The sequence below is a fragment of the Lissotriton helveticus genome, chromosome 10, assembly GCF_964261635.1.
Source record: "Lissotriton helveticus chromosome 10, aLisHel1.1, whole genome shotgun sequence".
Classification (NCBI taxonomy): domain Eukaryota; kingdom Metazoa; phylum Chordata; class Amphibia; order Caudata; family Salamandridae; genus Lissotriton; species Lissotriton helveticus.
The window spans coordinates 242,859,375-242,884,067 of NC_136071.1; the positions used below are offsets into that span (position 1 = coordinate 242,859,375).

A 24,693-nucleotide genomic window follows, 5' to 3' on the forward strand; every position below is an offset into this window, starting at 1 on the left:
AGGATAAGGTGTCACACAGGCTGAACTCTATGCATAATCACTTCACCACCATCCGGGGGTACTTTTGACCCTTTTTTAATCTGGACAAGGGAATCCAGGAATAAAAGTGTTATTAGGATATCCCTTAGTTTTAATAATCACTGTCCGCACCCATTTTGGATCCTTTTCTTTTCCTTCTTTATTTGCCTGTATGGTCTACCCTATCCTATTGCTCCGCCTCTAGCGTTGGTCTGCTCTGAGACGTTTTGCAGAAGTCCTATGATGAAGTATGTCACAACACGTTGTGGAGGGCAGTTTTTATAAAATGAAGGTGCTCCGGATACAATGTTGTATGAATTGCAACTTGAAAAAAATTGAGACTTGAAGTTACCTTACTTTATTTTGTGTGTAAGTTACATATGTAAGAGCAAAGCTTTTCCCAGGGCTCCGGACACACAACATGTAGTACAAATCTGTGCTATGGTGAGCTCTGGGGGAGTTGGAGAGCACAGAACATTCACTTGGGTCGCTGAAGTTTGGGTTGTTTCAAATGAGATGGGATTGCTACTAAAAAACACTGCTGTTGAGGCTTATAACCATTTCAACACGGTTTGCTGCTATTTACATTTACCGAGGATTACCAGCCTGATGATCGGGAATGATTCAAGTATGTGAAATAACTCATTTTGGCAAAGAGGACTGTCTACTGGAGGTATAAATTGGGGCAACATATTGTTTATGTAGAGGATTATTCTTTTTATTGAAAGATCTCGCACAATAATTCTGCTTTTCTGCCTTTATCATTTTTTTCAGTATCTTGTTATTTCAAGATAGCACTTTTACTAAAGTCGGTTTTGGAAGATCTGTCTTTTGCAGATTTGTCCTCAACTACAGCTGATATGTTGGGTGATTCAGAGAGTTTATAAGGCAAATTGGGGTCAAGATGCTTGGTGCCTAAATGTGAAACTTCAACCTACAGGTACAGTCTGCGCTACTGAAATGCCACTGGTCAGTCATTCTGTTAGTCTGTAATGTTTCTATGCCAGCCAGCCAGCCACTCATGCATCCATCACCTGTCAGACAGGGAAAGTTTAGTTAATCTGTCAGTAATGTTTTCACAGAAACAGTGTTCATCTTTGCACTCAATTTAAACATAGAATGTGGTTTGCCATTATGCATTCCAATCAAGTGTTATAGCTTTGTATCCATGTAAATCTAATGGATGGTTATATCCTGTAAAATATCAATTAGAACTTCCATTTCTGAAATATTTGTTTGAAGCTTTTCAGATGTAGACACCGCCTTCATAGTCTAATTTGCATTCTGGTCAGTAATATCTTTTGAATGCAGTTCGGGGTCTATGTACATGTTAACCCCTTCGACGCTGATGACGAGCTGGGCTCGTCATGAGGTAGCCTCCTCGCACGCTCATGACGAGCCCAGCTCGTCACGTAACATGCGATTTAAAAAAACTCAGCATACGGGCGGAATTCCGCCCGCACGCATGCAGTTAACAGAATAAAGCCTTTAATATTAAAGAGTGGACCCCTCTCCATTACTTTACCAATTGGTTGTTCACAGCTAAAATTCATGGTTTATGAATGAGTTCGAACCAGAGTTGCATGTCAGATGTTATTTGCTCTTTAATAGAAGAACTAAAGTCTGTCCTCCAGTTATCAGAACCACAGACAGGCAAGTAAAGAAAGTCACCAAAGATCTTACACACGTTAACCAATGGTCTGACACCCACCAGCATGCTAGAAATAGGTCTGTTTTACTTAGCACACTGACGTTGAGTCACTGAAGATAGAGAGCAAGGTCAGTATAGTCAAAAGAGTAAGCCAACAATCAGGCTATGGGCGGAATAATCACACTGTGCACCTCTTGCTTGTTAAAAGTTCTATCATATTTTACTTAAATTCCTCCTTACAGTCGCTTTTAAAGTGTGGTTTAGAGCGTTTTAGCCAGAAGAGGCAACTCTCAATCTTTTGCAAATCTCGCACTACCATACAAAAATACATTCAGGTTAAAAGTGGAGCACAAAAACGCAGAAGAGGGAAAAATACTCGAAGCAATGGAAAATAAAATTACATAAGGGTATAATTTATTACTTGCTCCAGAGGAAGTTGTACATATAAATAATTAGGCGTCACTCATAGTGTAACACAAGCTCAAGAAATATTTTCTTCTATCTCCTCTTTGCATTTAACTTCCGCCCACAGGCTCTTATTTGCCATTGTGAATTTATTCTCAAAACATTCCAAAAGCAAATTTCACAATTCCTCTGGACTTCTCGATTCATGGTCAGTTCAATGTCTAGTCAGCACCAATCTTGCTGTAGATATGCTATTAAATAAAATGTGCAACTTTCCTTGATTATGTGCTCGTGATAACCAAAAAATATTAGCGTTGGTGCCCATTTTAATGTTTGCAGTAAACTAACTGCAAGCTCTCCTATACCCTCATTACAAATTATGGAGGCTGCTCAAACAGAGAAAGTAAGTCTATAGCAATAGGCATATCAAGGGAACCAGTGTAGTAGAATCCTAGTACAAAACAAGGACTTTTCTATGACTTCAAGGTAGGGTAGGCTGTGTGTTGTGAAATGACATTTACTACTTCAAATACAACTTCCTTAACTTACCTATGGTGCAGTTTGTGGTTATTTTTCTTCTCTTGGGATTATGTCGTAGCAATTCTAATTCTCGTTTTGTTGGCTCCCACGTTGAATATTTCTCTCCAACTCCTTAACAGGATAAGAAGGCGTGTTTAGAGAACAACATTAGTAAGTAGATAGTCCTACAGCAGTTTCATATTAAGGCGGGGTTTGTTAGGATAAATTCAAGCGACATTCCGTTAGGATGTGTTATGTAGTTAATATTGTTTACACTTGCTCTTTTTTGGCCAGGATATCATTTTTACATTCATGAAATGATTTACATCAAGTCAACTTCAGTGAGCTTTCCAAAGTAATTACAGATACACCGTCCATATTACTTTAACTAGTGGAAAATAAGCTCACTGACTCTTTGGTGGATTAGGATACGCAATGTTCAAACCTCTATGCACACGGTTGTACAAGATGCCAATACATCTACAGAAATCAGTTACTGTAATGAATCAAACATATACTTCATAAACCAAAACAATATAGTTTAATAAAAAAATAAACTGGGCAATAGGTAAATACCTAAGGATATGCTACTCTGCAGCACTCTTAAAAGCCAAATACAACATGGGACAAGGTTGCAAACCTATACAAATGTTCTTGAGCACGGCTACTTCTTAAATAAGTGAAAAGCTCAAAAGTTCTAGATTTCAATCTAAGCATTCTCATTGAAAACACTAGTCAAAACAGACCATGTAATGTAACTGCGTAACAGGAGAACAACCAGTTGGACTTGGCGTTTAAGAATCTTTCGTATGAATATCCGAATATCACGGATCTCTGATGTGCTTTACATTTGTTTTTAGTCATCCCAGGTCTCAGTCGGACACATAATTTGAGATGGCTGCTGGAACCCAATCGGGAAGAAAAAAAACAGTAAAGCACTAAGAACTGCCCACATGAAGGCCGCTGCAGAAAGACTGCAGCAAAGATACAAATTGTTATGCAAGGCCAGTTCTGGTGAGTCAGAGGAGCATTCTGGCATTTAAGGAGACAGGCAATCTATTCTATAATGGAGGATTAAAGGCGGTTAGCTCACAGGCACACTGGAAGCAGGGTTAATGTCGCAAACAGATGTGCTCTAGTTTAAACTGATGTTGCTAGAAGATTTTAAGGCCTTCTACTACCCAAAAGTGTATGGCTTTATCTTTAAAGACCCTCATCTCGCACATTACAGCGATCACTAAAGTGGGCTTAGTTACAGAAAGCTGCAGCAGTCTACGTTGTAGTACTCTGATGAGATGCAAAGGTGTTGGCCAAGGTTTATGATGTATCTCAAGTTCAGGTTTATTAAACACTACCAGTAAAGTCATCAGGAACAGTTAACACTACCAAAATGTAGGATGCTTTGAAATGCTGAACAGCTGTAATGCGTGCTTGACAATTCCTTGCAACGCAGAGCAGAGGCACCATTTCCATAAATTAAAGGTCGAAGATCATTGAGACTGACCATGTTCGATTTATGGCTCTTATGAGCAGTCAAGACTATTGCAGTCTATAATCCACAGAGAAGCTCCTTGCTTACGTGCCTTGCTTTTGTCACTCTTAGTCTTGCTCTTCTAACTTCACCACAAGAAGAGAATTACCCACACTGTAAAACTCATTATTAAAGAACAATGTCACTATGTTTTGGAGCACTCCAACCATTACATTCATGAGCACCAAAAACTCTAGTCACCAACCTCCACGCCTAAATCAGGAAATGGCATCTAGAATTCTGTGAAAGCTTATTGAAAGTACCACACACAGATAAGGGAAGGAGGGAAACTCCTACTACGACCTCTCACTATACTTATCACACACAAGAAGTAGGAGTATATCAAGTCGCTATTTTTGTGGCGTCTGGAGTGACAGATTGTGAGCTATGGGCCCACCTTGATGAAAGTGACTACAGGGAGCGGTCCTCGCTTCCCCGCTCATTCGAACTAGATGACGGTAAAATTCGATTTTACACGACCTGCGTAAAAAGAAACGGGCACAAACTTTGTTCTACTGATTAAGGTAGAAGGAAGAGGGGTTTGAATACGGGGGATCTATTAGTCCTAAACAAAGACCAAAACCGGCTGAAACAGGTCGATGAATCTTACAGAGTGGAGGGGTTAATAGTCCATAATTCAGCGACGGGTTATTAGTGTTCAGAATTGGATGGCGCACAACAGGTAGTGGTTGAGTAGTCACGAAAGGTAATTTTGGTTGGTGCTGCTTGTACAGAGAGAACCCTAAAAACTCTGAAACCAAAGGGTGTAGGAGCTAACCCTTATGATAAGTCAAACAGCCAGTCAAGCGCACACAACAGTTGTAAGGATATGAGTAATCGAGGCAAGGTGTTCAAGGATAAGATCACACACGATGTTCTTTCTATCTTAGTTTAATGGGTATGTGAAAGGTCCTCCTATCCAGTGCAAGTCCGCACAAAGTGTAATCGACTGAAGGGTACAAAGCTTGTATTTGAAAAGAGGCGGGTAATGCCTATTGTCAAGGTCACGAGCGGCGGTATGGCGAAGAAATGACGTGGAGGGTATTGCCGGATACAGGAAAAAAGTTTTTCTTGCACTGTGTTTTGCTTGAAACACCCGATCAGGACCGGGTTGGAATTATCACCGGTCCCCTGATACGACGATATCGCACACCTTTTCAGCCCTGAAGAGTCATTGGGTTAACACCCTTTCTGACGAAACACGTGTCGGCTGGTTTTCTTTCTTGGTGGTGTCTCCTGGATAGGAGGACCATTCACATACCCATTAAACTAAGATAGAAAGAACATCGTGTGTGATCTTATCCTTGAACACCTTACCTCGATTACTCATATCCTTACAACTGTTGTGTGCGATTGACTGGCTGTTTTGGTTAATAATCCATAATTAACCAGTTTACTACAAACCACTGGGTCAGAAGCACCCTTGTTTTCACTCTAACCAAGGAATCCACTAATAAAATGGTTATCTGGAAATCCCTCAGTTAGCTTTAACTGTTTTTGTCTGCTCTCTACTTTTGCTTTGATCCCTACTTCTTTATGTGTTCGTATTGTCTCCCACACCCTATTGCTCCACCTCATGCGTTGGCTTGAACGGAGCTGTGTTTAGCAGCCCTATGATGCACGCCACACATTTTTGTGGGTAAAGGCAGTTTTCTAAACATAGTATTGTTGCCAGTTTACCTATACAAAAATAGTGATCCGATATATTCCTACTTCTTCTTCTGTGTGACTGGAAAAGGCTTATTGAATCACTGTTTCTCCTTTCTGTTATGCTTCAGTCCCTAATGCCCAACGATGGAATGAGGTGGAAAGGGAAGACCGTAAATGTCCAACTAGGCTTCAAGCAAACATTTACAGACCATTGTGGCTGAAGGCAGACAAGCTTTTGATACAAGACATGTCCAGAAAGCTTGCGGAGTAGCTCTTGGTGCGGTCCTACAAATGTCTGCAACAGGTTTGTGGAAATGCCACTGATAATGCCTTTGCTGTGGTGGAATGAGCAAGATCTCCTTTAAGGTAATTTGATTTTGAAAGGAGCAAGGGCCTTAAATAGTTTTGGCTATTGACCAGCGTGGTCCGAGATCCTCAGGTGTTTTGGTTTTTTCAGATAGAAATGCAGAGAAGTCCAGATTCTGTAATGATTCTTCAGATGAAGAACATGGGGTTTATGGCTGAGAGCAGAAGAATAATCTTGATTAAAAAAAAATAATGCCACTATGACTTTAGCAATAAAAGGAGGAATCAAAACAAGTTGAACAGGTTTTTGATGAACAAAAGACCAGAAGAGGTAGTGGTGGATACAAGGTTGCACTTCAAAATGGGCTAGTATAATCAATTTTACACCGTTATCTGTATCTCAGTAAGTACAATTGGTGCCTCTCAGGGTGAGATCCCCACTACCCAAGGTATCAGTAACACAAGAAACAAAGGTAACTTGTACAACTTATTCAAAAAAGGAAAACCCTGGCACTCCTAATGTTTCATATTAAGTCCAATATGATATAATATCCATCAAGCAAGGAAACACAAAAATGGAGAGATCCCTCCTATTTCAGGAAACATCGAGAACTATTCAACATTCATTAAATTATTTATTTTATAGTAGCACAGAAAGGAAAGGACTGGCACATAAATATTTGTTACTACATTCATACAATAGTTTTTTGTATAGTATGCATGATGGTCCAGTCCTTGTTGTGTAGAACATCGATCACAGCCAAAGCGCGTTTCCTCACCACAGTGACTTTCTCAAGGCTTCAAAGTTGCTCAAATGGATGCCGGAAATGTCAGCATCTCGACAGTCACGATTACAAGGATTCTCTTGGAATAGCATTCAGTAGTTCTATCAAGAAGGCCAATTCCTTCCTTTCCTATTCAGTATTCAAGCAGGAGACTTTTCCTCCAGAACGATTAAAAAAATGTGTAGACATTAAAATCAATGATTCCTCTTCGCATTGTCTAATAATATTCAATTGACTAGGGCACTATGATAAGACCCTTCATAATAGCTTCTTGTAACCTAAGCTACCGGCTCCTCCCGTCTCTGCTGCCGCAACAATGGAATGCTCATCAGACAAAACTCACCGATCAGAGTTGATCACCAAGAAAGCCATCTTCTAGTAAAAACTATTTCCTGCCACACACCTATGTGCTCAATTTGCATTCACATAAGCAAACTAGGTATTTGCCCTAATAAAACAGTGCATGATTCCAAGGGACCTATATACTGAGGCACCTAAATCAAGTTATTGCCACCCAAAAGAAAGGCTTCCAAAAGCGGTTTCATTTTTCATGAGGCCATAAGATCAAAGAATGTGCGCATCTATCTAGCGAGGACCTGGACTAGACTGTGGTCCAAAAGACCATGAATTAACTAACTGGAGGGAACAGGTGTGTCAAGTCCATGAAGATGTTTGGCAGCCTCATTATCCTCAGAGAACTCTTGACATCTATTTCAAGAGGCATTAAATACCGCTAGGTAGGCCCTGCAAAACTGTAACCCAGAATTACTAAATACATTATGATAATCTGCTGCACAGACCTCTTTGGCAAGACTGAGTAACATACCATCAGCCACTTGCCCAAATTTAAACTTGGGTGTAGAACTTCATGGCAACTGACAAGGTTTTCTGGGTTAAGGTTTACTTCTCAGAAACCAAGTACAACAGTTGTCTGAGGAATGATAGGGAGCAGTGTGGCACTTTCAGTCCCTCTACAGACAGGAAGCAGTGAGTAGTGCTCACACATAGATGGATAATGCCCAAACACCACACCTGGACGAGCTAGCAGAATGGATCAGCATTCTGGGAAGTCATTATCATCTGCAGGACCTTAAAAATCATAGGAGTGTAAGAAAAGTTATAGATCACTATTCCTGTCTAAACCAACAGCAGGGTGCATCCCAGGGACAAAGCGCGGGCAAAGTAAAAGGCACGGCAATAACATAAGGATAGTTGGCAGGACAGAGTGTGGGGCAGAGGGACAGGCAGAGCGAGAGAAGAACATAAGGATAAGTGGCAGGACAGAGGGAACAGAATACGGCAGTGGCGAGTCAAGAACATGAGAATAACTCTTAGGACAGAGTGTGCGGGACAGAATGAAAGGCAGGGCAAAGCAAAACATGTGATTGAAGAACGTGAGAATAAGTGGCAAGTCAGTGTGCGGGGCAAAGGGAATAGAATATAGCACTGTTGTGTGTTGAGGCAACAAAAGCGAAGAAAAGGAAAGTAAATACCATGTGGCACTAAATAAAACAAGAGGGACTTAATAAAGATAAGAAGGGAGCGAGCAACTAGGTGCAAGCACAGGGATACAGGCCTGCTGCCCATAACTGTTTTTTTATTTATTTATTTTGGTCCTCATCTCACCTTTTAAGCCTCTGCGGATCTTATGAAGCCGCTATTACGATCTGTGGGCCTCCAAGCTTACCGCACTCGCTTAGGTCTCCAGACCAATCCCTTTTTTAAAACATCACGGTGTAATCATAGGACCAGCTATATTAATTGTAGGTTACGACCCCAACTCATTAAAGGATGCCAGATGTTTAATAGCTTATCCTCTACACCTTTATATTCCAGTCGGGCCATAGTAAACGAGGCTCTCAGCCAGTCCTCCCTTTTTGGTGAGAGGGGATCTTTCCATTTCTTACACATCTCTCTGTGTTAGTAATACCAGATACAAAAGGAGACCTCTGTGTGACGGTAGGCAGTCTGACAGAATGAACCATCATCTGCGAAAAAGACTAATAGGAGATTGACATCAATATTGGTTTTAAAATCTCCCGGAGTGAGTCGCCAACCTCTTTCCAAAAAGTTCTCAGTTCCTAACACTCAAAATAGACAAGTAGGTCGTTGGCTAGGGGGGGGGTGAGGCATCTTGGACATTTGGGAGGTGGTACTGGAGCAAACTTAGCTATCTTTACAGGAGTATAGTAAAGTCTATTAACGAAAAAATGATCCTTTAGGTCCGAACATTGTAGGTCTAAAATAGCACTTTAAGCAGACAGTTTGATATTATACACAAGTGACCCTGAGGTGGTGATTCCCCGGGTTGAGGAGCTGTTAGTTGGATTTGGGTCTTTGTCTGGTTAGTTTCTCAATAAATCAAAAAGACAGAGGAAATGGGTTGGAACTTGGATCAGTGGACAGGAACAGTTAGTACAGAGTTTAGATATCTGGGGATTTATATTGTAAAAGATCTGGAAAAAATTCCCCAGATTAATCTTAATAGAGTGACAAAAGAAATAGATAGTCTTTTTACTAGATGGAGGAATCTCCCTCTAACCATTTACGGGAAAATCAATCTGGTAAAGAGGGTAATTCTCCCTAAGCTTTCCTACTTATTCTCCACTATACCTCCAACTTTCCCGAAAAAGAGCATCAGTAAGGTGCAGAGTAAGATCGGGAGTTGTGTGTGTGTGTGGGGGGGGGGGGGGGGATAAGGGGGTTCGACTGGCCTGGAAGAAACTTAGACGCAGACTAATTAAAGGTGGGATGGCCCTCCTTGATATTGGTCTGTATGCAGTAGCATTCCAGTTTAAAAGCATTTGAATGCTACTTGTGAAACCAGAGGGGTTAGCATGGGGTAGGCTTTTGGGAGAGATGGTGAGAGCTGAAGGAGGAGGAGGAGGTGGGGAGGCTTTTTTATACAAGTTTGGGTCTCGTAAATTCTTTAAGCGGGTACGCCTGAAGGTTCGAAGATCAGCCCTGGAGTTGTGCTATAGGGTGAGACTCAGTTCGGGGATAGGCTACTATTCAGACCTGGCCCCCGTATGGGACGCACCCGGAACCCCAGACTGCCTGAGAGACAGTTTGGCGTTGCCTATAAAGAGGGCGGGTATCACCACTTGGATCGAGTAGGTGGATTCCGGGGGGGGGTCCACCCCTGGGAATATCTGAGTGTTAAGATTGGTACAGGGTTATCTAGATTCAAATATCTATAGTGAATGTCATGTATGACGCAGAAAAAAGGGAAGTAAGAGGGAACGGGGAGATCGAAAGATTGTGTCAGTCCGCCCTCCCAATAAGGAGGGAAATCTCAGTGTGGTATTACCATCTATTAGAAGCCGAAGATCTTGAGATTCCCTCCTTTGAGGTGGAGTGGAACCAAACTCCCCATGGACCCTCAATAGAGTCCCTTTTCGAACCTTCATTAAAGATACTATACAAGTATATAAAACCCGCCTGTCTGAAAAAGGCTGCCCATAACTGTTGCAAACTGGCAGTATCAGGACTTCAAATGACTGATGAAGGTTTCTTTGGTTGAGCATGCGTACACCTCAAAGACTGGTTCAATGACTTACTTGCAAATCTTACACTTGCAGGTTGAGCAGAAACACCTGCTCTCTTTCGGGTAGCGAGTCTTTCGGGTATTTAGGAGTGCCAAGGTGTTTTCCATTTTTACTCTCAACATTCTGAATCTCACTACTGGAAACATTCAGTGCTAAGAAGAGTCTTCAGCTTGAATGAAATCATATGGGGGACAAATCTCATTTGTTTCAAGGGCACTAAATAAAAGTTCAACATAGTGAGCTCTCCTTCAATACCCGGTTAAGACTATGAATTATAGACAAAGGTGGTAGCATCCGACTACCATGGGACTCTCTAATACACAGGCTGTTAAGCAGCTGATCCCAGTGTTTCACCAGGTTTTGCTTCTCTGAAATCATGAAGAGCTTGCCATGTGGCACCATCTCTATGAAGAAGGGCTGTAGTTCCTAGAGTCTGGTACACACAGCTAATAACTTTATTGAAGGAGAGGTCCAAAGCCAAGTTCAGGATATCAATGGGCAGTAACAGATTTTGCTAGACTACAGTCCAATATGTTACAGATGAACTGAAACTTCTTTATGGAGGTCAGAAGGATTTTTGGTAGCTTTCAGAGAACCCAAAACTAGTAGGCCTTTAATGATCAGGCAGGCTGGTCTCTAATGCTTCACTAGATTATTTTCTTATGAGTAACACAGCTGTTCAGGCGCTTAGGGGACAACAAAGGTGTGATCAACTCTGTTCACATGTGTACTTTTAAAACGCATGTTCATTCAGAAGGGTATTTTAGGACTGAGAGAACATCTTACCCAAATCAATGGGAGTCAGTTTATTGAACTCGGAAGGATGAAAGGATAAGTGCACCTGCTGGGATACTCACCTGTGGCCATGCGTTCAAACACAGACCCTGCAGTGGATGCATTAGTCCACTGAGCCACCAGACACAGCTCCGTGGCAGGAAGACAACCACTAGAGGTAGGATCCTGGTCAGGATCGGAGAGGCTACAATGAGACCAAAAAGGAATACTGGACTGGAAATGCTTGTTTCTTCAGAACCAGACTTCGTTCCCGTGCTTCTGCGGGACACTGACATGAAGGTAATCATCTTGAAAATACACAGTACATAGCTTTAAAAAAAATATATATATATATAATATATATATATTTTAACAGCTCTAAAAAACAGACAAGTCCAGCATCCTGACCTTTGTTCCCTGGTCTTCAGGGGGTTGAAATGGGGAGCCAGGGGCTCTATTGAGGGTTCTAGAAGAAATGTGAGGTGGTGGTAAATGGGGATGGCTGAGGTCTTCCACATTGCGCTCAGACTATCCACTGACCACAGAATGCATTAGAACATAGAGGCAAATCCTCTATCAGGAAATGACTAAAGCGGAGATGGCTTAGGACACTTTAAGCCATTCCGCCCCTGATTAGACAAATCAGACTTATCTGCCTTGGAGTACACCTTCTCTAAGTATATCAAGAGCAGAATTTAGAAAATATCGAGCCCGAGGAAAAGGCATTACACACCATCTGAAATACCAGGGGTTTGCAGCTACCGCACGAAAGGAGCTAAAGGCAGACTGAGGCTGTAGGGCAACCGAGAGGCCCAAGGGTTTGTCTTTAGCCTGCAAGTCCTTAAATCCAGCACAGAGTCAGCCTTGTCTCCAAAAAGACAGGTGCCATGAGGGAAGCTAGGACATCACGCAAAAAGACAGATGTTCTCAGCCAGACATGGAGTCTGTGTTCCAAAGTTGATGAAACCGCTCTGCTTAGCAAGTCAGTCGTTTACAAGCCACCGCGTATAGTAAACGTCTGGAACGGTTTGAGAAAGAATGTCCCGGGCCTCCTCCCGGAACTGTGGCAGCACTTGCACAACCATTTCCCAAAGGGTGTGGGAAGAGCAGCCCAATAAGCATGCGGTGTTCACTAACAATGCAAGGTTGGCGAAAGCAAACATTTTCTTACCCAAACTATCCAGCCTCTTGGATTCCCTGCCCAGGGGAGCAGTAGGGAATGCATCATGGGAAGTGCTGGCTTGGACCACCAGGCTCTAGGAGGTAGGGTGTAAGGTGAGGAAATCTGGGTCCCTTGGAGCAAGGTCGTAGCAGCGGGCAAACGTCCTATTCAGAGGAACCCCTGTGCTGGGTGTGAACCAGTATCCAGGAAGGATGTCGAGAGCATCGGGGCTGGTGCCAGGGAAGGTTGCAGCGGCACAACCAGCACCGGTCTAGATCCATGGGGGACATCAGAGCTGCCAGTATGGAACCAGATGGGCCCACCCCTCCGAATTCATGGGGCCAGAAGGCACCCCAGAGGGGTAGAGTCACTCAGAAATTTGACGCATTGCCTCAAAGCTCTTTCACTTCAGCAAAGGTCGCTCCAGAAAGAGGAGAGGCGCAGAGTCGGCCCAAATGCAGCTTCCAAGAAACCAAGCCTCGAACGCCGATGTGCCTTTGTTACATCAGCCGTGGGGAAGTAAAAGCCCACTTCAACTTTTTGTGTTTTGGGCCCCTTACCTAGGTGCCTTGACTATTTGGAGTGGGACGAAGAGGACAAAGAGGACTTTGGACTCCTGGAAACGTTTCCTAGACCTTCCTTTTGAGCTGGACCGTGACTCCTGCAGTCGCGTACTGGGCCAAAACCGCTTCAGGGACCGCTCTCTCAAAGCCTTCGGTGCCATGGCCCATCAGTCGGTGCAAGACTGAGTTGTGGTCGCACTCCAAGCACCACAAGAAGTGCTGGTCTGTCACAGACCTGGTGCGATGATAGGCGCCCCTGGGTTGAAAACCTGTCTTCGTCAAGGACCTTCAACACACGAGAAGAAAACCTAAAAAAAAGAACGTTGCAAAGATCCTTTAAAAAACGGACAGAGGGGTAGCTCTTCTCGGATCTGCGCTGGCTGGTTCAGAAAGAAAAGCACGGATGTCAGCGCGCTGAGGTGGCACCTTTATAGGCGACACAGATGTCACTTCTGGCGCGGATAACACCAAGTGGAGCCAGCCGATGCCACCTACCAGTGTGCAGGGTACTGCTCACAAAAAATCTTCCAGATCCACTATGACGCTTACGGGACATCAAAGGTAAGGTACCTGCGGTTAGATGTCTATCAGATTAGTGTTCGCAGAGTTGGTAAAAGCTAATCCAAAAGAGCCCTCTCTCTCCGGGTCCACTTACGTGGACTTCAAAAAACAATACAGAGTGAAACAGACTATTTGGTATCTACAGAGAAAACTGAGAAGTCACAATTCTCGGGTTACCTGCAACACCTTTGCTGAACCAGTTAGAGTCACCTCCATACAAGATGGAAAAGGCAATAGGGTAGGGTGTGTTACATCACTGACTGTATCAGTACTTAAGACCCTGTCCAGTTTCTGATACCCTGTACACACCTCGCGGAGGCCTTTTTATCATGGTGAAGTTAAACTGATGCACACAGTATAGGAGTGCAATAGGCAGGACAAGATCAGTTCTTGGTGCATTAAAGTGTTGTAACTCAAATTAGTGGTGTGAATGCAGAGTTAGCTAAGGAAATTGTTATATGTGTAAAATGAGTATGTCTTCAATCAAATGAGGATCTGCATAAAGAGAGTTCAATATGTATCAGATTGTGCTCAGATTGTGAACATACAAGTGAAATACCACAGTCCTCTTGCTACGTGAATTTTCTCTTAGAATCGGATCCCTCAAAATATGAAGAAAAAACATTAATTGGGCATTTCAGATGAGGTAAAAAGGAAAATGCTGGTGGTAAATGATCTGCAAACAATTTTACGGGACAAAGGTATTACAATATGTATCCTCTTAGAGATATTTAATAAACTTAGGAAAAGCTAATGCCCACATTAGTAGCAAAAACTCCAGTAAAGGACAAGAAAGAGCCCTTACACAGTACTAGCTATACCCAATTACCCATTAGTAGCATGAGCTAACATTTGTACACCTTACTGGCTGAGAGACTGGCAGATAAAGAATTAGGCTTTGTTAATAGTAAGCTTAACACCAGAAAAAGGGGGAAGAGGATATGACCTTAGTTCGACCTCCTCGGGGTAAACCTCATCACACATAAGGAAGTGAGGACATCGGAGCCGCATTTTTTTAGGAAAAAGTAAAGTACAAAGTGTAGCAAAGTGCAATACTTTGAAAAAAACTGCCCTCTATATTTAATAAATAATTGGGTTTTAGGTCACTCCAAACGTTGAATAAAAGCAGCATTAGCAGCTTGGGTATTGCATTTCCAGACAGGTTGGGGTATCAAGTGTACATGCAGACAGACAATGGGTAAACGAATAAGGTGAACAAAGTCAAGGGGAATGGAGTTCAGAATGTGGCAGATTACTCAATTTTTATATTGTGTTCCGTGCTTCCCAAATAGGTTTATGGGCCGTCCCCAATATATGCTAGTCTTAGAAGAACGAGTGGTTATATAAAGTCAGTCGCACAATACTCACCTGATCTCCATCAAGATACTGGAAGATTAATCCATTGAAAGCATAGAAAATTACTTTAGTTTCTGCTCCACAATAATCAGTTCAAGTCCACTATTTCAATCACCACAAATTTAACTTAAGCAGAGACCAGACATTGTGGCTGACAAACCCTCCTTAATCAGGGGTTTACAAGAGTAGTGTACAGCAGTTTACTCCAGACAAAAGGGCTCCTTTCATTGGGGAGGCAAATGCAAGTTTACAGATTAGCAGTTATATATCAAAGAATGGCACAGTTTTTAAGGGCCACTTATGAAAGTAACATGAAAGAATTATAAAATATTTTTCTGGATCAGAATTTAAGGTAATCTTCCTTATGTGTGCTGGGAGATCGATTTTCTGATAACTTAGGAATACAGTTGGACTCCGGGAAGTAACACTGGGTGACTGAAGTTTTATTCCGGTTAAACATTTTAGGGATAACTAATATTTCTTTTGCTCAGGCAAAATAAATCTGTAATGAAGAAAAAAACATGGAAACATTGACAAGACTATGAGAATTCCTCAGGAACGATTGCTAATATTTGGGAGAGAAACCTGGAGAAGCCAACAGGAGATACACAGACACACACACCTATTTATATACCCATCTCTATCGATCTATCTTTAAAATGGAGATCTGCAACTTTGTTTAATTTCTAGACTTCCAGTGCAAAAGTAGTCCAGACAGTGATTTTAAGGCCGTCAGGGATGGACAAAAAAAGAAATGTAACCACGAATTATGTCCATGCCATGCTCTCTCTTCCTCCTACATTAATTCTAACATACTCATTTTTATTAACGTGAAGGGGTTTTTACATTTTTTCACAATACCACTGTTTACTCCTTGTAGTAATTAAAAGAAAAGGCATGTTAGTTGCTTCCAAGGCATTGTCTTCATCACATTTTGTCTTTTGTAATCCACATAAATATACTTCTAAATGAAAGACTTTATTTAAGTATTTTTTTAACTAAATAAAACATTTTCATATTCTTTTATACATTTAAGTATCACAATAACACCTATAAATTTCATTAACACACAGGACACCTAAATTGAAAGTAAAAACTACAACTGAGCAGTTATAGCATACCGCAAATGCTAGTTTAGAATGACAACTGAAAATCCACAAGTTAGTAGCAAATGAGCAGAGATAAATTCTTACTATTGCAATATTCTTCCAATGTTTAATAAGTTGCATTGGTAAAGCAAAAAAGACAGACAAGCATATTATATGATGAGGCAACCCACATTGAAATTGCTAATGAAAGTCAGTTATGCCTTTATAACAATTATTTACATTCTACTTGTGCTTAAGCAATGTACACGAAGACAAATAACACTTTGCATATTCATTTCTGAACGCTCTCTTCAATGGGGTCACATTAACTCCTTTATTCATTATTTTTTGGCTCAAATCCAGGATATATAGCTGTCAAATTGCAAGATTTTTTTTGTAGTCCACTTGGTAGGTTTTCGCTCTTTGGGTTGCCACGTAATACTAATTGGAGAAACATCTATTAGATTTTCTAAGGGGAAAATAACCTGGAACATTTTCCACCAACAAAATCCTTCATTCATTGCGGCTACATCTAGAACCCTACATCCAGGAAGTCAGGAGAGCTAATGAAGTGACATACTTCAAAGCTACTCTGGAATAGGAGCTAAAATGCATCCATGTGCCTTACTTCATATAACAGTAACTGATAGCAAACTCACATTTGCCACCATTTTAAGGCTGTCCACACGTTATATGCATGAATCCGAATAGCCTCTACTCAATAGCTTTTTACTTTCTGTAGTCTAATCCTCTAAAGCCAGAGGAAATAAATTACTTACCTATAACTACAATTGTGTAGCGTTGGCATTTTCATTTCATGTGCCTCAATCACTCAGGGTCTCGGGTAATAAGAATAGCAGTGAACATTATTAACATCCCTAGAAAGGCATACAATAGTATTTGCTTGGTAGCCCACTTCGTAACCTTATTGAAAACTGCCCAAACTTCAGCCAATGAGGTGAAAGAATTCTAAATTCCACCACCGTTACAGGTCATCATAGCTTTGATTTTGATGCACTGGTGTATAGGGATAGCATTCATGAAGAGAATACTAATATAGGAAGCAGGAGGACCACAAGGAAATCTATTAAAGATATTTGCAAAAATAATTATAAGTTAATTAACATAGTTCTTCTCCAAAACCCGATTCTTCACAGATTCATAGTGTTTGAATCATAGAAGCAAATAATATACTTGTCATAGATTAATAAATATGGAGAGCGTTGCAGCTTCACCTTATTAAATTGTCACAAAAAACAGTCTCCCCTTCATTAATCTCAAAAAAGTAGTGTTCTGCCCCTTTTACCTTGTGGTCTTTCTGTATATAGTAATATGATCAGTTCAGAGAGCTTGTGTAGTGGCCACACTTTTCGTTCAAGAAGTGATCTACTTTCTTTAAAGAGCAGTTAGCTTTTGAACGGCAGAAGGTGATGGCTGCTCTCCTCCATCTACCGATCCCCTGTCTTGACAGAGGGCAGTCTTTACATTGTAAATGAAGGATGGCAAAATGGTATACAAGTAAGGACTAGATGGTCTCACAATGCACAACTACAGGTATTAATGTAGCTTAAGCATGTGCAGGGATTTCTGCTGCAGTGGCAGATTTGAAAAAACTCTCTACCTTTTTCACTAAGAGGGAAGCCCTATGGCCCTCTAGGCATTAACTTGGCAACTGTGTGTGTAGCACTGCAGTCATAATATAATTGAAGAAAATTGTGCTTTTGAGTACACGCCTGGATATCGCCAACACTTCTTGCATATGCGAGCACTGGTAGCAAGGACATCTTCAAAGATACTAAGTTTAGATCTTCTCTGTGTTTGGTTTTCGATTTATTATCAGCTAACACAGCACTGGGTCAAGTTCCCACATTGCGAGGGGTTGCGATTTCGGTTGATTCAGGCTCTAAACAGACCTCCCATGAATTTGACAAAACAAAAATGGAGAACAACAACTTATTAGGAGAGAAACATCAAAATGCTGGGATTCACTTGGACCCACGCGTAAACCTGCCTGAGTGAGATGTAGCAAGTACAGTAAGGTGGCTGTGGTGGTCTTAGATTCAGCCCTTCCGTTAAATGCCCAAACCAAATATTTTCCATTTTACTTTACATCTCTTTGTATTAAGGATGAAAAGAGTTTGGCAATAATATTTTGACATTCCTCTCTAATGTTTAGGCATGCATTTTACAAGTGTTCCAGAGGCAGTGTTCACATTTTGAGATGCAGGGCTGTGATACAGATTAGAACTCCTCAGCCTGGAGACGAGGTGCCAGGGGTCCTCTGATGAGTGTTTGAGGGTACATGGCTAGGTGAAGTTGGTCCATGACGTCATACGGTCTTTCTTTTCAGCGCTCCGTCCATCATCTCCTTGTGTTTGCTTTGCTCGCCCTAAGTTGGCAGGGTATGCCCAGACGTGGGTCCCTTGCTCACTTTGCCACTGGATTCAAGCTAGCCTGGATGATGAAGGGTGTTACCCAGAAACCGGTCCCAGGATGCTCGTTTCCGGTTCAGGGATGACCTGGCTTGGCTGTTCGGGCTGGACAGTTCCCATGAGGTACAGGGTCAAGACTGATTTGCATATGGCTGAGTCTGAACTGAGGTGGCAAAGTGAGCTAAAGAATGATGATGGATTCAACCCAGATCTATGACTGGGGGTGAGTGTTTGAAAAGTTTCAGTGTTTCGTCCATCATCTCCTTGTGTTTGCCATACTGTCTCAGCCAAGCCAGATCAATTGACAACGATCCTCTTGTCCATGCAGGGGAATCGAGGAGAAGAAAATGCAGAGGATTCTCAAGAGGAGAAGAAACCGGTTAAATCAGGAACATTAAAAATTATGGATGGAATGCAGAACAAATCAAAACATTCATCCCCAGTCAAGTGATCTTGGTTAAATTCATCGTTCTTTTGCTCACCATGCCACCCCAGTTTCGACCCATCCATTTGCAAATCAGTTTTGACCATGTGCCTCATGGGAACATTCTAGACTGAACTGCCAAGCCAGGTCCTCCCAGGACTGGACACAAGCATCCTAGGGCCTGGAGATATGAATTTAAGAGCCCTGCAGATTCAGCAGTTGCTGAAGCACATGTAAAGTTGCCATGGAAAAGAACTTTAAGAAATCTATTTAGATTTAGCATGAGGATAGGGTGGCAGCCTTCAAATGTTTTCTTTCAAAAGGAAAACTTCTAGCGGAATCTGTTTTGCTGGGCACTGGATTCAATCCCTCTTTCAGGCACAGGAGCCAGACAGAAGATTGCTACCGGAAGAATATATAAATGTGAATTTTTGGTCTCCTATGGCCTAACCCGACAGCCAAACTGGACCAGCTCTAGAATCCTTCACTATTGCCTCCATACATGTAGGTAGGCCAAGGGGCTCATGCCTGCATGGCACATAGGTAAAGATGAAGGATAGAGACATACAAGGGTCTCTAAAGCACGAGTCTGTATTTTAAAATGGACGAAATGTGTTACATAAAAACTTAACACAGATTGTTTTTATCGGTTTTGTTTCAGAAGCAAAACCAAAGACTATATACGGGGCATTGAGGGTTTATGCTTGATAGAAGTGTGTAACAGTGTGTTATCTCACGTGGACCTATTTGTGATGCCCAACAAAAAGTGTTATGGTTATTGAAGTTTCCAGACAATGTCTAAATGGGGCAATAATGGAGAGCCAGTGGACAAAGTTGGTAGTGAGTAATGGCAGTCAACATCTGGCAAAAATCACAAACTAATTTGCAGCTTTGTACGACACTGCTGCACAGTACTGATAATCCAGCAGGTGGTGTCAATTTTCTGGACTTCTATTTAGGGTGGCATAGTACATGGGAAAACTGTTCATTCTAATGGCGCTGGGCTCCTGGCAAAATGACCAGATCTAAATGGTGTGCTGGGTGAGCGATTAGGATATCCGCCAGAGTGTTATTTTTTCTCAAATCACAGAACACCACTGAGGCAGTAACTGGATTCCCTTCTTTCCATAAGTAGTATTGAATGGCCTGGACAGACCTTCATCGCTTCTTATGAGAGTCAAAGAAAACAATACTTTCCCCTGGAGGTCATTGGTCTTTAAATCTTTAGAGAACACTGCCAAACTGGAATTTTCAAATCTCATCTGAAGGAGAGTCAAGGAAGGATGTTTTTGACCCTGAACCCTCGAATATTGTTCAAACAGTAGTCCCTGACGATATTATCCAGAAGGACCTGGCACATAGGAGGGTCCTTGTAATGAGGACTGTCCTCATAGCAATAATTCGATCCTATGCCCTACTGTACAGCCAGTTATTGCTCGTCCTGAAGGAAGGGTTAATGGCCACGTTCTGCCTGGACAGCCTCTCCCCCCTCCCCCTGATCCAGCGCTGGAATATTCCTTGCTGACACAGAAGTTACATTTAGTTGCACTTGGCTGTTAGCAGTCCCATAGAAATCTGTTTCAAAGTCAAATCCTCCTTTCATCACTTCTGGTGTCCAAAATCTATCTGGGATGGGATGGGACCTTCCTTGAAGGAATAGGAGCTGGTAAACAGGGTCAGATATCATGTCATTGGTTGGGCCTTTTAACTAGGTCACTGAAGGTGCCTCGATGCCAGGACCGATAAAGGCTGCAACAAGAAATCTGTAGTTCCCCCCCAGTAACAGAGTGTCTAGAGAAGGCTTTGCAAGCTTCTTAGCCACCTTGGTAGGTGGGTCTTCGGAATAGTAAGGCTACTGGTCCATCAACGCTGCTTCTTTCGGAAGTTTACATTTATAAGTCTCTAATTATTGGTTTGAACTGTAGTGGCTTTTTAGGATAGCGTAGAAGGGGCACTTCTTAGACTCCTCCCCTGAGAGGCCTATGTAAGGTAACATATTTCTCTCCCTATCCAAGAGTTCTAGTTGAGAAGGCAGGGCAAATCTTAAATTCTCTGGCTTGGAAGCAAAGTGCAAACAATTGACATCCTTCATGAAGATCAAAGAAAACCTTGGGCCCACAACTAGCACATTGCCGGAATAGGATTTAGTTTCCTTCGAGGATTTAACCAGCTCCAAAAGCTGCATTTATCCCGTCCAAAACTCCTAGAAGACTATCCCAGTAAAAGAGGCTACAGAAGGGTATGATAAATAGAAAACCAAGGGTAATCTAAAGTACAGCAACAAAAATAAAATGTTCCTAAGTGAAGGAGGGGAGTAGAGATACTCTCTCACAATGTGCGGTAGTAACCTTAACTAAGGTGGTGGACATGGTGAATGGAGTTCTGGCTAAAAGCTTAGTCATTTCCAATTAGATGAATGTACCACTATTCTATAGCTTTCTAGAGATGCTAATAATTTTGACTGCTGTTTATATCTTTAAGGGTTACTTAAAGACCGACAATGTCAACCCTACAGAAAAGTCTGGTCAGGCAAATACGATAACAGGGCCTACATACGAGATTGAAAAGATTGGACCATGTAGGTTCCCAGTAGCTTAAAAAGGGTTTCAACAATGACCCAAGTATTACGCACAGTTTTGATAAATTTTACTGTTTTGGAACATTAATGTCACTGCAGAAACATTTTTTGGGGGGAAATGTAGGACGCAACACAGTGATGAACTGTCAGTTCTGAATAAGTTTTTGAATTATAGACAGCACAGCCTCGAATTAAGAGTGAGTATCTGTGGAACATATAGAGGAATGCTTGAAGGGTAAAATAATTATTAAAAGTAAACACCAGTTAAGTAATGTACAGACATTAATAGATGTGGGCATTGTCTAATAGGTCCATGCTGTAGACAAAATAATAACACAATTAGTGCATGGACAAGGTAGCAAGAAGAGTGAACAGGGCTGACCTTAGTGGAAACAAAACAGAACACAGTTATTAGTTTAAACACAACAATAATGTGTCCAAATCAGACTCAAATACTGTGGTAATTACATAAGGTCCTGGGATTAGATTGCATGGCTAGTTTAAAATTAGGGCTCCCGGTTTTATGGTATTTATTTTTTTGCCATTTCCGTCTGTATTTATCCATATTTATTTTTTGCTATTTATTCTGTATTTATCCACATTTATTTTGTATTTTCTGTATAAATTAAGCCATAATGGGTATTATCTACATCTATTTAACGGATAAATGTTTACTCGCATTTGAATGTCCAAAAGGTTTCAGCAGTACACAGTGCAATAGCGGTATCTGAAAACATCTGCATTGTAGAATAGCAAAAATAACTAGCTCTTCACTAAATTGAGCCTACTTAGGAAATCTGCTGTCGTTTTTTCATCTCCCATACCTCTCAAACTGTACACCTACGGACCTCATAATGGACAGTAGACAAAATCATTCAAATCAGACCTATTTTCTGTATTCTTCTGTATTTAACAATAAATACAGACAGGAAAATAAATAGTTTTCTGTCTGTATTTATCTGTATAAATCAGTAAAAACGGAAAACGGAGAGCCCTATTTAAAATGTACAGCATAATGCTCATTCCCTTCAGCTGGAGCAGGTCAATCTATCTTAATGTTTTTGCCTGCATCTTAGAACTCTTATACCCTTTTGTAAGAGTCAATCGAAGCTATTGTTCCATGCCCCATCTGAACTACCTCTTTCTAGCACAGAAAATGATTAAAATGAGTTTACAAAACAGATTCTTAAGTGGCCTCTAGTAAAACTGCAGTGTGATCACCTATTGTTTGGCAAGAAGTGTGCCGCATAACTTCAGTCAACATTGGCTGTAAAACAGCAGTCACTGAACAGGGTTGTAAACTCAATGGGCACCAACATTGCCATAGGAGTAAACAAACATGAAACCGCTATTTGGCCAAAAAGGAATACAGTACATTTGGAAACTAAACTCAAAATGAAATGTTAGAGGTAGCAATCATTTAAAAGTGACCTTCTAGTCTGGAAGCAGAAGGCAATTAGGTTAGCTTTAAACCTATGCCATCAAGTTATATTTAGTACAAATTAAAATATGCCTTCAGGATGAAAAATAAATACACGAGGCGGTGGTTTAACTGTGGTTTATCTTAAGATCAGCCATAGGTGTGTTGGAGCATGGCGAGCCCAGCTGTGCAATCAATTCAAGGCCTCTCAGTTTTGTGTTGCAAGCTGGTACAACCATATTCTCGTCTCCTCACACAGAAAATTGACATATCTTTAGTATCACAAGTGGTATAAATAGTAAACACAGGAAAATTTAAGGTTTTTCTTATAAAGACTCAGTTTAGCACAGTTAAATGTTGAAGCACGCACACTGCTTAGCAATCTGGGAGAGCAGCAGTTATCACAGTTTTAAAAAGGCTGTACTAAGAAAAAAATGTTTCAATTCCCAGATCAAATATGGTCCAAGTTTGACGGTTTGATCCCTGAAGTATGTTAAAGAAACAACACAAATTACACCACAAGGGTTGGCACTCCTGACTGTCAATTTCATCTAGGCGTGGCGGGACATCAGAAAATGGACGCATGTGAGGAGAGGTGCGTCTCCAGCCCAAGCCTCTTACCTGTCATTGTATACTGGTAAGGAGAAACCATTGTTGGGGTGAAAGCTAAAAAAGAAAAATTAGGGAAAGCAAACTGAATAATAACACAAATGTGTGCACAGAATATAGCTCACTATATTGTGTACTATGTGTATTATGACAATGTTCGAAAAGTCATTAGTAAAAAATAGAAAATTGAGCTTGCTCGGTTTTTACTTTGGACAAGCTTGTTAATTCCGTGTAAATGTAAGTTAAATTAAAATATTGTTCAGAATCTTTATGTAAATAGATTTTAATTAAAAGGAAATATACTAGAAACCAGACACCTACTAAATGATTGAATAGAATGATTTGAAGGGTTCAGCCTCAGTAAAGTGTTTTTCAGTGTGCATTTTAGAAACTTAAAATATCCTAATTCATTTAAACTACAATTGTGCCCATCTAAAACGTTCATCTGTCATAAAGGTTAGTCCCTCACTGATCCCTTTATCCGCCTTAAATCTAGAACCCACATTATTTTATATACTATAAGTAAAACCAAACCTTGCAGTTTCCAAGCTTTCCGTTGTTCTTCTTTGGCAATTTGTTCCATGTCTTTGTCGTAAATGTAATCTTGACACATAAAGCAGTATATACCCCCATACAAAAGGTCTATTGCTGTAAATGAAAGGAAACGGTGTGTAAAGCAGCATGAAATGTCAAATGTAATCCACTTTTTGTAACAGTGTTGAAAACTGTGAAACTTCATGAAATAAAACACTTTTCAACCATTTCAGCCATAAAACAAACATTCTCAAAAGATCGCAAGTCAATGTAACCAGAATAAAATAGTTTACTTGCAAAGAAATGTGGCTTCCGCTTTCCATCCTTATCTAGTACAACTGGGAGCCATAATCACTGGGTAAAGAGTTTACACGCAATTCTTCTTACATTCCGACCAGCTATGAAAAAGGCTGGAAAACAAAGTTAAAGAACAATTTAATAAATCAAAAAGGTTTACTTACCTGTAACAATGGTTCTGTTGTATGGCCAACATTCACCAGCTGGTAAAATCCATTTGGAAGGATTGGGCCAGGCTGAGTTTATTTATTTAAAGAAGTGACAAAAAAAGTGCCCATAATTAGGCAATCATGAAAAAACCTGTGAAATTTCCTGCCATTTTTGACATAACCAGCAGGAGAGAAGCCTTAGAGTTCTAAGGAGTGGAAGTGTGGTGGTTTGTGCATCATAACGTATAATGGAGAGCCATTTTTTATTTCCAAGTTATCTTCTCACGCATGGGTCCATATTTAGAGACAACTACAAGAGTAACAAAATTGAGC

At 41.1% G+C, this 24,693-nt stretch overlaps 1 protein-coding gene across 6 annotated transcripts in view; it reads right to left on the minus strand.

Moving 5' to 3' along the window:
• The window catches only part of USP22 (ubiquitin specific peptidase 22), a 502,385-nt gene that overhangs the window by 315,122 nt on the left and 162,570 nt on the right, over nt 1-24,693 (minus strand). For 3 of the 6 annotated variants that reach the window (XM_078665228.1, XM_078665229.1, XM_078665232.1), the window contains exons 3-5: nt 23,915-24,028; nt 23,393-23,437; nt 2,624-2,725 (exon numbers count right to left, since the gene is read on the minus strand). In XM_078665228.1, the coding sequence (XP_078521354.1) occupies nt 2,624-2,725; nt 23,393-23,437; nt 23,915-24,028 (261 nt within the window). The remainder of the gene's footprint in view (nt 1-2,623; nt 2,726-23,392; nt 23,438-23,914; nt 24,029-24,693) is intronic. The other 3 variants (XR_013602089.1, XM_078665231.1, XM_078665230.1) reach the window with 1 other exon arrangement.